The sequence below is a fragment of the Uranotaenia lowii genome, chromosome 2 (assembly GCF_029784155.1).
Source record: "Uranotaenia lowii strain MFRU-FL chromosome 2, ASM2978415v1, whole genome shotgun sequence".
NCBI classification, from domain to species: Eukaryota; Metazoa; Arthropoda; class Insecta; order Diptera; family Culicidae; genus Uranotaenia; species Uranotaenia lowii.
Window position 1 is genome coordinate 264842500 of NC_073692.1, and position 13307 is coordinate 264855806.

General features: G+C 40.8%; 1 protein-coding gene across 1 annotated transcript; it reads left to right on the top strand.

The window, feature by feature from the left end:
* Nucleotides 1-916: 916 nt before the first annotated feature.
* On the top strand, nucleotides 917-2180 carry LOC129747859 (E3 ubiquitin-protein ligase AMFR-like). The gene is made up of 2 exons (XM_055742234.1): nucleotides 917-1668; nucleotides 1729-2180. The coding sequence occupies exons 1-2, from the start codon at nucleotides 1424-1426 to the stop codon at nucleotides 1883-1885; spliced, it is 402 nt and encodes a 133-aa protein (XP_055598209.1). The 5' UTR covers nucleotides 917-1423; the 3' UTR covers nucleotides 1886-2180.
* Nucleotides 2181-13307: the final 11127 nt, after the last annotated feature.

A 13307-nucleotide genomic window follows, 5' to 3' on the forward strand; every position in this document is an offset into this window, starting at 1 on the left:
CACCATGCACTAAGAACGCAAGCTATGTGAACAAGGCCATGCCTGTCAACAACAAGTCATCTCCAAAAAACAACATCGAAGGTGAGATGAGCAACAAATTTTATGCCACTACCTCTCCACCTGAGAATGATTGAATCCACCACATCATGACCCATGCGCAAACCAAGCTTGACAACGAGAAAAAAGAGCAAAGACGAATCCGTTCTCAGACCGTGATAAACTGACCATACAGCTATGAACAAACAACCAACTTTTGACCAACTTAAGCAAACACTGAAGAGGAAAATACCGTTCGCCAGACGAGATAAACTGTGCACATCGATGACGACAACTAAAACCAACTCTTAGCACCTGTAAGTAGAATACATGCATCACTTAGACGACATTTCGCTATCAATAAAATTTATCTTTTAAGAATTCTTCAACATTAGTCTGTATCGATGGATTGGACGCCGAGAAAACAACCGGATGCGGGTGATCGTAGTTCGGATTCAAGATTATTTTTTATTTAGAAGTAAAATCAGAAAAAATCGCATCTAGGTGTGCAAAATTCTAGTTTAGCTTATTGTAAGTCTTAGTTTTATTCATGCTTTGATTAATTGAACTTCTACGATCCGGTTACAATTTACAGGTGACCACGAAGAAAAACAAGTTCAACCAATTATTGCATACTTTTTTCACTAAATCGGTTGTTCTTGGAAAACATGTCTCAAACTATGGTTTAAAAGTACCATCGGAAGGGATCCCGCAAATTTCTTTGCAGGTTTGTATCCTTATTTCTTTATAACGAAATAATAAATTACACATAAATAAAATAACATTTCATTTCAGGAATCCAAGAAGTCGGCCCGAGACTTACAAACTTGAAATCGAATTCCGGTTGAGAAAACTCCTTGAGTTCAGTTTATAACAGCTGCGAGATTGCACTCGCTACAGTGTTTTTATCACAATTGTGATCTTCGTCTGGGACATCATGTGAACGAACAGTTTTGAAGATTGAATCAAATGGAAATCCCGGAATCTAGAATCGCTACCTGTTGGTAATGAAATGGGTGAGTTTGCTTTTCTAATCTTATTGTGTTTATCATGATTTTATTTCGTTTAATAGCACACAATCACTATAGAAACTACACCTGGTTTTGACACTCTATTCAATCCTAACTTTAAATCAGATTCTACTGATAAGCAGCTTGAACTTCAAATTATAAATAAGTGTATGTAAACGAATGCACCTTGAATAAGTTTGTAAAATATAGTTTTGTGTGATTATTCTTTATGTTTTATAGACCAATAAGTGCCTAAACTCTTTTTGTGTTCCTTTTTTGCAACAATTCCATGAGACAAGCATGGCCCAGTGGCATACAACATAGAATTTTCGTTCGAGGTGGCCGCCCTGGTCGTTGACTTTGGCCATCATCTGCACATGCTGCTGTGGGCAAATGTGTTCCTTTCGTTGGCCAGCCTGGTGATCATCGTGCAGTTCCGCTGTCTGAACAACGAGATACAAAGGAAGTTCAAGAAGCACCGTAACTACCCGTGGGTGCTAGAAAACATGGAAAATAGCTGTCCCCTAGCGACGGCCGAAGATCTGAATTCTGACAACTGTGTCATATGCTGGGAGAAGATGGAAACCGCCCGGAATCTGCCCTGTTCGCATCTGTGTCATAAGTAAGTTGGGGTTATAATCTATTTGAGTAAGATTTTTAAAGATTTATTTTTGTTTTTTAGCTCATGCCTTCAATCTTGGTTGGAACGGGACACCAGTTGGCCGACGTGTCAGCTCGGGTTAAGCGTTAACAATGCCAATGTGGCCAATATTTTGCAGAATGAAATCCGCATCGATGACCCGGAACCGGTTGACGGGTTGGACCGGGACGAACTGTAATCCGGTTTCTTGGAAAACGGCGGCTGAAAATCATACCGAGCAAGTCAGGATCATGGCCCGGCACGTCCAGGAGATGTTCCCCCGATTTCCAATGTCTACGGTCATTGCCGATCTGAGCATATCGCGATCGATCGAAGTCACAATTGATCCTGGAAGGGCGCTTTCCAGCCAGCATTCTCGTCAGCAGCATTCACCATCATCATCATCGGTGGCTTCCACGCCCAGCTCCGACAGTTCCTCCGCGCCGCTGCCAAAAGCTTTTCTCAATAACAAAGATAATTAGAAACTTACATAGGTATTTAACTATTAAAGTTCCTACAAATATGTTAGTTTATTGTTTTGATATTCCATAATATTATGTTTTACATTTCAGCCAATCGAGTCCAATGATAACGCATTTTGGGAACAGTTCTGGTGCGAGCATAGCTCTCCAGTTCAAGATGTGTTTGCGCTGATTCCATCGAATGAGATCCGGAAAGTTCAGGATGTTATGCCAGCGAATTTGGCAACTTAATGCTACAAAGCAACAGAACGATTGGTCCGAGCGGTGGACAACAGTTGTCGTACCCAGGGGAAACAGCAAACGGTGCTAAACCCTATCCGTTTGCTTAATCGAACATTGCCATGTAATTTTGGCAAGCTCTACTTTTTCCAGTCCCAAAAAATAGTACCCAAACAAACAATGGGCAATTGTATTAGGAGACGCATGCTTCTCCGTTTCTGCTCTCAAGAGCGCCATACCTGAAAGCGATTTTGATTTTGAATTTGCAAAATCATATTTCACTTCTACCTACCTTTTTATTCGCATATGCTACTCTTTATCAAAGGACAACAAAAATGCAGCCCATCAATCGAGCTGTCAAATTACGGTTGTCAAATTTCGGGTCTAACTACCGTTGCGTGAATCCAATTTTTCTCTGAATACACAATAAAAATGTACATAGATAACAGACGTCTTGCATCGCTGCCCACCAGTTACATGGATTGAAGTTTTTTTTAAAAAAAATTACAGTGAGAACTTTTCCGGATAATACCAATAAAACATGTTTTTACTAACTGTTTACTTTGATTTATTGTTTACTCATAAGAAAAAAAGAAAGAATTTTTTTTATTTCTTGATTTGGAACGGCTCATACCTTGAGGTTTTTGTGAGTCAAATTCGTTTTGTATGTTTATAATTGTTTATTTAGGTCTAGATAATCACTTTTTCACTTTTTAAAGAGAACAGGAAATAGATAGAGAAATATGAAAATAAAAAGATTTCAAGATTAAGATCAATAGCTTTTAGGAAAAGGTATAATGTACAGCGGGGTAAGTAGGGACGGTTTTTCGTATAATTGAACTTTAAAAAATCATTTAAAAATCTGAATCAATTTTATGAAATCGCGTTCAATGTGCTTCAGAATGTATTATTTACAAATGCTGAAGAGATGAGCTTGATAGACACAAAGCGAAAAAAGTTAGCACTTTTACTTTATTGCTCGAACCGTCCAAAATTTTGAAAAAAGTTCATGGTACTATAAATAAGGTGTAATTTATGTTGCAACACACGAGATCCGATTTTATCGAAAATATATACTTATTCCTGAAAACAAGTACTTTTTCCTAATTTTTATTATCCGAATGATAATAAAGCGAAATCGTATTGAATGAAGGAGAGAAAATAGAAAAAATGTGTTAACATCAAGAATGTATAAAGCCGTCTCCACTTACCCCAGGTAGGGTTTGGAGACAATATTTTAGATTTTTGCAAATAAACTGTTTTTTCTTAATTTTTAACCGTCGTTTCTTCTCCTAACTGGTTGTTTCGAATGTAAGAGTGGTTTCAATGTAGAGTTTTTCGTCGAGAGCCAGCTAGTTTACGGAAAATTTGCGTTTGAAAAAGATGAACCTCACCTCCACATCGTATTTAAAAATAGAAAATTAACAAAAAGTCACCGTAAACATCCGCTATAGTCGGAACCGTATCTCTTTTACAATTATTGGATAGATTACAAGTAAATTTAACATTCCGCATTCAAAGTTTGGATTTTTTTTTCACAGTATTGTTTTGATAGTCACCGTCCCCACTTACCCCGGTGTACCTTCTCTCGAATTTCTATCGCAGGAAGTACATCTCTTACAGGGGCGCAAGGTGGTTTCCTTGGGCCCGAAGGAAGTTTATTCACTTCGCTCTAGCGGCCAGGTGGACGGACCTCACATAACCAAACGATGTCGTGGTAACAGAGACCGGAAAAGCAACAGTTTGTGAAAATTTGATAGAATCTAAAAGATTGAAAGAAAATTGGAAAGGTAAAAATGTTAACAAAAGGGTTTCAAATGAGTCCTCACGTAGAAAGGACAACCAGAATACCTCTTTATTCGGTTCGTCGTCGGCAATACGATCGCATTCCAGGATTTCGAGGATCATATTCATCGAAAACGATCCCCACATCATCGTCGTCACTATCTTGCGCTTCTTCAACGGCAGCGACAGAAGAAGAGGTATAATCAGCGGCTGCTACGATGTTTTGGGCGAACATTCCTGGTGCGATGGAAGGAATGGTGGTGGCCTTGAGAACTGCAATAGAAATTTGATATTAATCGTTGATGCCTGACCGGCTGGTGGAGAGATGTTTTCTATACCGGAATTTGTTAGCGCAACCACCGAAGGAATGGCGGCCGTTGTTAGGGCCGGAATATTTCCTACCACGTTGTTGGCCTTGCCAACTTGGAATTGAATAAACGTTTCTTCTGGAATCTTGATCTCCTTTATTCTTGCAGCGATTAAAATTCTCCTGCAAATATTTCATAGGTTAGATAATGAAATTCCACTGTTTGAGCTAGACTTACATTTAGTGAACATTTGTAATTCTTTTCCTTGTGTTTCTCATCGGTTAAGCCAGGAATATAAACTTAAGGGTTCCTAAATTGATGTAGGAAAACTTTTAAGAACAATATTTAACATTGAAGTTTAATAATTGATCACCGTTTCTTGGAAGCAGTATGAAGTGTGCACTTCTAACCTACGCTTTTATCACGACCTTAAATATCTCCAACAACCTGCGATCTAGGGTACAATTGTAATATATAAGTATATTTCCTGATTACTATAATGTTTGTACTGACCTTGTTAAATATTTCTTAGATTCTTATGGTATTATAACATGAGAATTTTTATAGATTTTTTTACGAACTTGAAAACCACGTTCTTTGCTCACCATGCCACTTTCCAAAAAACCTATTTCTTTCTACCTCTAACTTCGTGACAAGCGATTGACATTTCGAAACGTCTAAACGTCTTGGTGTGATGATCGGACACTACCGATCGAGGGATTCGACACGGCGCTGACAACAGTCCCCCTGGTAGTGCGGACAGATTCCTCCTGGGATGCACTAGATGAAACGCCAACGTCGAGTACCGCGATCTTAACTGCAGGGCGCTCTAAAATGCCATGCGCTGTCTGGACGACCGCTCGTCTCACTTGTCCATCTTTAGCACGGCTTGTTCTGATGACTCTGCCCCTAGGCCACGTATTCCGGGGTGAGGTGGGATCAGCAATTACGACGACATTTCCTTCGGCAATCGGAGGAGCCAGGTTGAACCACTTAGAACGCCGGGTAAGACACGGAAGATAATCGTTGAGCCAATGTCTCCAGAAAATGTTCGCAATCAATTGAGAAGTATGCCAGGATTTCTTCAACGCCTTCGAACTATCGTCGAAGAGGGCCAATGGTTTCAGGCCGTCCGACGATCCCAGGATGAAATGATTCGGAGTAAGAACAGGTGAATCTTCGTCGTCCAAAGCAACAAAGGTGAGAGGTCTGGAGTACTTCTTCTGGGGGTACGAGTTACAACCCTTTTCCGCAAACTTTAGCAAAGCTTGGTCCATCTTGCTCAGGAGCAATTTTTTTCGCTCTTCGCAAGTGCTACAATTATAGAATTAAAATTTAAATGTTTGAAAAGATCAGTTTAATAAGCAATAAGTAAATAATTCTCACAACGGTATTCACCTTGCTTTCCAAAAAGACACCAGCCGGCCCTGTAATAGAGAACATACACGTACGGAGCCCCCTAACTCAGTTTTCATGCGACCAAAGCATCCACCGGGGTTGGGTACCCGATCTTCGCTAAGGTTGCTCGCACCCCAGCTAGCACCACGGGGAGGTAGAGAATCGGAGTTGTAAGACAAGAGGTGATATGACCACTACCCGAAGGTCGGGTGTATGGGGTCTCGAGTTGCACATTGTCTACCATTCGCCAGCCAAACAGAGGATGTTTCGTCGCACTGTGCTCATGTTCAAGGTGAATATCTCACCTCATCGCAGTGGCTGTCTAGTCACTACACGCTTCAAACAGTGGATTTTTTGTCGCACTGTGCTCATGTTTAAGGTGAATATCTCACCTCATCGCAGTGGCTGTCTAGTCACTACACGCTTCAAACAGTGGATCTTTCGTCGCACTGTGCTCATGTTTAAGGTGAATATCTCACCTCATCGCAGTGGCTGTCTAGTCCAGGGTGTCGACTACCTGGAAAAACCTGGAAAATCAGGGAATTCAATTTGCATCAGGGAAAATCAGGGAATATCAGGGAATTTTTCCACCAATCAGGGAAAAAATAATGATCCCGTGCAATAGATTTGCTGAAAGCCTTTAAGGAAGGTCTTGGTAGTATCCCCTCTGAATAAGTTGCTGCAAGTATCGATGGATGGGCCCAATGTAAATTGGGCCTTTTCACGTGAGCTAAAGCAGGATACCCAAAGTAATGACGAGAAGCTTCTGGACTTGGGAAATTGCGGATTACATATTTTACATGGCGCATTCAAAGATGGTATTCGCGCTACTGGCTGGGATATTCTCAAATATCTGAGAGGAAGCTACAAGCTGATGAAGGATGTACCTACACGCCGCGCACTATATACACAGTATTCTAAAAGTACCGTGTTTCCGTTAAAGTTTTGCGCTCACCGTTGGTTAGAGAACGTGAGCGTTGCTCAGCGAGCAATAGTAATCACTCCACACATGAAAAAGTTTGTTGAAGGTGTTCGAGATGACAAGATAGAGCCGACATCCGATTCATATCGAGACGTTGTTGCATGCCTCAAGGATCCGCTTCTTCTGGTCAAATTGGCTTTCTTCGTATCTGGTGGAGGCGAAGTGGAACCTTTCTAACGAGAATTTCAGTCGGACGAAGGCGATGGTACCTTTTCTGTACAATTCGTTGAGTCAAATTGTTCGAGGAATAATGGAAAGATTTATGAAGGTTGAGCAGCTGAAGAATATTAACCAGGTGCGTATACAATATTTTTTATTTTTTTCTGTAATACCGTAATCCGATCTTCCTTCCAAAACATCTGATTGTCTACATGTTTGACATTAAAACAAGTTTGGCCTTACCTAAACATTCAAAACTATTTAACGCAGTTAGGGAACTTGTCATAATATTAGATTTTGCCTATTTGATTATAAGATTTAACCTTGAATTTAAGCTGACTAGTGCGAATAGAATTACTTTCAATTATCAAGCCAATTTTTTTAAAAAACTTTAGCTTCCTTATTCTTTGTTAACATCTTCCCATCGTAGCTCATCGTTTGGTACAGTTTTGTTTTCTGAGCATAACTTGAAACTCGCCCATGACTTCCACTTCAATGATAAATGTTGACCAATTTTACCTCAGTTTCCAGCGATGATTGAACAACTCAAACTTACACGTTTTTTTTTTGTTTAATTTAGGATACAGTGGATGAAGTGAATGAAATAAAAAATCATCTACCAAAGACATTGTTCTCGGATATGACACTAAGAATGCTATGAAAAAATGTCCTTATTTTAAAATCTTTAATATCAAGAATAATACTTCCATTAAAATTACGTAATAAATTAGTATTCTCGACTCGAAGCTTTCTGTGCGTTTATTTTCGGGGGAAATATATTTTTTATAATTTTTAGTTGCTTCCTCAGGTTGTTTTTCAAACCTGGAATTTTCTGGAAAAACGACTGGAAAATCAGGGAAAATCAGGGAATTTTATTATCAGATATGAATCGACACCCTGTAGTCACTACACGCTTCAAACAGTGGATCTTTCGTCGCACTGTGCTCATGTTTAAGGTGAATATCTCACCTCATCGCAGTGGCTATCTAGTCACTACACGCTTCAAACAGTGGATCTTTCGTCGCACTGTGCTCATGTTTAAGGTGAATATCTCACCTCATCGCAGTGGCTGTCTAGTCACTACACGCTTCAAACAGTGGATCTTTCGTCGCACTGTGCTCATGTTTAAGGTGAATATCTCACCTCATCGCAGTGGCTGTCTAGTCACTACACGCTTCAAACAGTGGATCTTTCGTCGCACTGTGCTCATGTTTAAGGTGAATATCTCACCTCATCGCAGTGGCTGTCTAGTCACTACACGCTTCAAACAGTGGATTTTTTGTCGCACTGTGCTCATGTTTAAGGTGAATATCTCACCTCATCGCAGTGGCTGTCTAGTCACTACACGCTTCAAACAGTGGATCTTTCGTCGCACTGTGCTCATATTTAAGGTGAATATCTCACCTCATCGCAGTGGCTGTCTAGTCACTACACGCTTCAAACAGTGGATTTTTTGTCGCACTGTGCTCATGTTTAAGGTGAATATCTCACCTCATCGCAGTGGCTGTCTAGTCACTACACGCTTCAAACAGTGGATCTTTCGTCGCACTGTGCTCATGTTTAAGGTGAATATCTCACTTCACCGCAGTCGCAAGGAACCTAGAAATACAGGAAAAAAAAGTTGTTCTACTTTCCTTGTAAATGGCCCAATTTACTCTTTCTATTTCTATCGGATACGATTTTCGAATTTGTTTCCCTGGCTAACAAAAACATTTTGGAATGAAGGAAATTCTCTGCTATCATTTTAAATACCACATTTTGATGTTCAACATCGTTGGTATGCCAGTCGCTGTCAATATCAAATGAGGGCTCTCGCAAACGCTTCAAAGTCATTGAAATGATTATATCAAAATATGCTGCAGCTTTTGAGCATGTAGCCTTTTCGCAGCGTGATACGAAATTCCCCTCAACTAACTGACAAATTGTCGCAACGTGATTAACGGATAAACAAGCACGGCACGAGGAACATTTTATCTTTTTCACTGATTTTGAATAAATATCGCCAGCCAACATTGAAATGGCCAATCCGCTAAGCTCCCTAGCCTGATCTTCCTCAGAAGGGATACTGTCAAGTACATGATCTACTTCTTCACGAAGTTGTTCTTGCTGTTCGTCTTCCAGGTTGCAAACTGGAATGCCAGGTAATATCCTAATTTTTATGTTAGGTTGGACGTTAGCGGAGTCCGAAGATATGATTTCTTTTTGTGTAAGAAAATTCTTATATATATCTTTAAACTCAAATGCAGTAGGATTGTCGTTAAGCCCACATCTGGCTCGGATACTACCAAATAGACACTCCACCATGTCCTGACTACCACGATACATGACTAGCTGCTGAAGCCTACCAGTAACGATGTAATCTTGGTACATTCCCTTAAGCGAAGTGATGTCTATAAGGAATCCCAGGAAGCCTATTTTTTGGGGGGTTTGATAATAAGATTTTCCCGGCTCCTGTTCCACTGATTTCAAATAAGAATATGTCAGATCTAGCACCTCCATAACAATTGATCCATTCACCAGACTTAATGGAGCTTTCAGTCCAACAAGATCTGTTTTTGAATTTAAAAAGTCAAAAATATCGTTGATGTACTGACAAAAGTGGGACGTTGCATCTGTTCCTTTGAAATCTTCATGTTTCGCTCAGCTTCAGTAGTGCATTTGCCACGGAAGCACTGAGTGTCTGAGCTGCTAAATACACTTTCATTATATGATTTTGGAACTCAAAATGTTTCTGCTAGACGTTTGTCAACGGAGTACCAGACACATTTTGGAAATGGACGATTTTTTCCAAATGCTGCCAATCAGCGACTCCCAACGGGGTTTGAAGTCATTGAAGCTTATGCAATTTATTCCGCACAAGCTTGAGCATATGGCAAGGATCCAGAAATACACGAACTACGTGATTTCCGGAAGGATGGATGAACGATGTTTCCGGAGGTCTATCCGGATAGTATCGTAGATCACATCCCAACAAATTCGCCGTTGTCAAGTTTGAAGATTTACCATCGAAAGTGATACTTATGACTTTGGCCTTAACTTTTTCTAGTGCGATCAATACATTAGTTGTTAATTGCGCCAACTCAGCAGCTGTTAAGTTGCTAGTGAAAGCATAACAAACTAATGATTTGACGTCAGCGTCAAAGGGCGTCACAACATATACCAACGCATCTTTGGCAATTTTCGGAGCACTATCTCTAGGGAACATTTTGCCCCAGTCCTCGAACCCATCGAAACACTTTTCAGGTCGGTTCCAATCGATGTGATTCTTTAAGGACATTTCGTCCAATGTCAGGGACACAAGAAGCTCTTTGTTTGCTTCCTCGTAATCTCTGGCCATCTGCGCAAGGGCATTCAGAGACTCCTGCGTAAGGCCTGGTTTGTTACCATAGCTTCCAGACCAATATCTCAGCGTCCGAACACTCGGCATGTTCATTCCGAATGTACGACGCACAAACTCATACGCTTTTGGTGAATAGAAATAAAGCGTGCTCGCAAATTGTCTCATAACGTCGCTAAAGGAATTGCCATTTTTGCCAAATTCCAGCTCAGTTAAAATTTGCTTGGCTACCGTTAGGTAAACCTGCTCATCAGCGGATGTGGAACGTTTCGGTTTACGCTCTACAACTGCCGTCAAGCGCTGAACCTTGGCCTTCAGCAGTTTGATCTCCCTATCCTTCTTGGCCGACAGGTTATGCACATGCTCAACAAAACTTTGTCGCTCACTTGGAGACATAAGAAGCAAGTCATTGCCATCTTTAACATCTCCAATATAATGACGCCATGACCGCTGCTTTTTTGCCGTTGACATCGAAGGTTCGACAGTGTCAACGGTCGATTCCATTCTGTCAGAAGAACAGTGTTCTTCTGACGACGGTAATGCTCCACTAGGAACATTAACATGTCTGAAGGCTTCCTCTCGAGCCTGAACGCTATTCGGACAGTACTCTCTGAACGTTTCTGGGGCCGTTGACGTCGAAGGTTCGACAGTGTCAACGGTCGATTCCATTCTGTCAGAAAAACAGTGTTCTTCTGACGACGGTAATGCTCCACTAAGAACATTGACATGTCTGAAGGCTTCCTCTCGAGCCCGAACGATATTCAGACAGTACTCTCGGAACGTTTCTGGAGCGTTCTCTTCGGCCTTAAGACCACTGACTTGCAATGCAAGTTGTTGGTAAATCGTTGATAAAACAGGGCGAGCTGAATTATCAACATAACCCGCACTCAAGTCTTGACGAGTGTCAATCGTCGATTGCACCGAAAATTTTTCCTCTTCAACATTTTCAGTGATATCTGGCAATGCACCGCTCTGAGCATTGCCAACAGTCCAGGGTCCGGGGTTCGGGTTAACCGTTGATGAAACAGGGTGAGCTGAATAACCAACAAGTCCCGAACTCGGATTATCCCGCTGAAAAAAATAATTACATAAATGTTAGACGTAACTAGGCCAAGTTATAAAATACAACACTTACTCCAAATTCGGCAGTTTCGTTTTCCGGAAATTCATGTTTAATCTCAACCAGTGGGGTTGAGCTTTCGCTCGAAGTTTTCTGAAAATAAAAACAGGTTTCGTTTCGAAGCTATTAGTAAGATATTTGGTTACGATATGTGCTTAAGGAATAAGCAACCCTCGACTACTTTATATAAAACATATGTTTTGCGATAATCTGAATACACTACTATGCTAAGCATCTGTCAAGGAGAGCGTTGGTACCCGAAACAAGAATTGAAAACTGTAACTTCTGCCTCGTAACCATACACCATAGCCACTAGCTGTACGAGGGAAAGTGTAAGGATTTCGTAAGAAAGCAGTTATTCACGCTGATTAGAAACCGGAAGTTGTTTTTTTCAACGGGCGAAAATTTCGATAACTGTCCATGCGCCAACGTATAGAATTTAACATGAAGAAAGGAGAGCATCAACCACGACAACATTAATCTCGGTGTATACGCGCGATCGTCAAAGCGGATAATTTTAATGGTTGTTTTAGTGTTACCACTGCCAAGGAGCCCACTCACCGGTCAGCAAGATCTGTCCGGTTTTCGGGAAGGCAGATAAACATTAAGTTGAAAAAAATAGCTCTCTCAATTGTTATTCAAGCAAAGTTAAAAATCGTTTGAATGAGCATTCAGATAAGGACCGTGAAATACAGTTGCTCCACAAAGAATTTTAGAGGCTCCGAGACCAGTGCAGACTTCGCTTCTAAAATCTCAACTTGAAACTTTGCTAATTCTTCACAAGGCAGCATTGACTATAACGGCCCGAGAAAATCAGATGCACTAGCTCTTTTCCATGAATCAAGATCGATATGCCGGAAAATGATAACCGAAGCAAAGCTAAAATCGTGGGAGGAATTTATTGATACGATTAATCCCGTTAGCCCATCTTCATTAGTATGGAAAAACATTAATGGTTTCCAAGGCAAAGGAAATACCAACAACATCACCTTTCACCTGCCAACTGGAGCCACTAATGGCGGTCCAACAGTCTGTGACGCATTGGCAGCTGAATACGAGAAACGCTTCTCGGGACTTAACCAACTGCCCATCACGACTTCAAAACATAAAAAAAAAACAATGAGGACAGATCTTCTGCGCACCACACGTCGTAGGAGTTTCGATATAGATCACCGTGAATACACGCCCACTACCTACCTACTCAACCTAACTGCAACTACGAAATCTCAAAGATTTCTTCCGGGGAGCCATACTTCAGCGAAAATCCAATAATAAATATAAGCTCTGTTGATTTTAGCAGGCGACATTGGGTGTCCTTAGCTAACCAGGCATCATTGTGGTAATACTCTTCGGCCCCGTAACTATGACATTAGCGCGAAGTATTTTTAGATCACTGAGCTTGGCGCCGTTGAGCATAATCATGAGTGCTACATTTATTAAATACATTTTGCGTTGAGAATGACTTGCCCCTGAACACAGTATCCTGTGTTCACCTCATACAAACATTGTTCTCATACTCTGTACACCATGTACACGAAGCGTTGTACGATTAAAAGCTTGAAATATTAAATGGTTGCAGCCGAAGATTGGGCAGAATATCAGATACTTAAATACTTATATATACTTACTAGAGATCTATAGAATATCCGGCCGGCCGAATAATTGGCGCCGAATATCGCCAAAAAACCGTTAAGTCGAATATTCGGCTCACCGAACAGTTGAGCTAAGTATTCGGCCGAATATCTACTACAGACTTGTAAATTTTTCCGGGATGTTCAGATATTGTTAAATACTTCCCGAGTTTTGCTGAGGTTAATATTCAGATTATTTG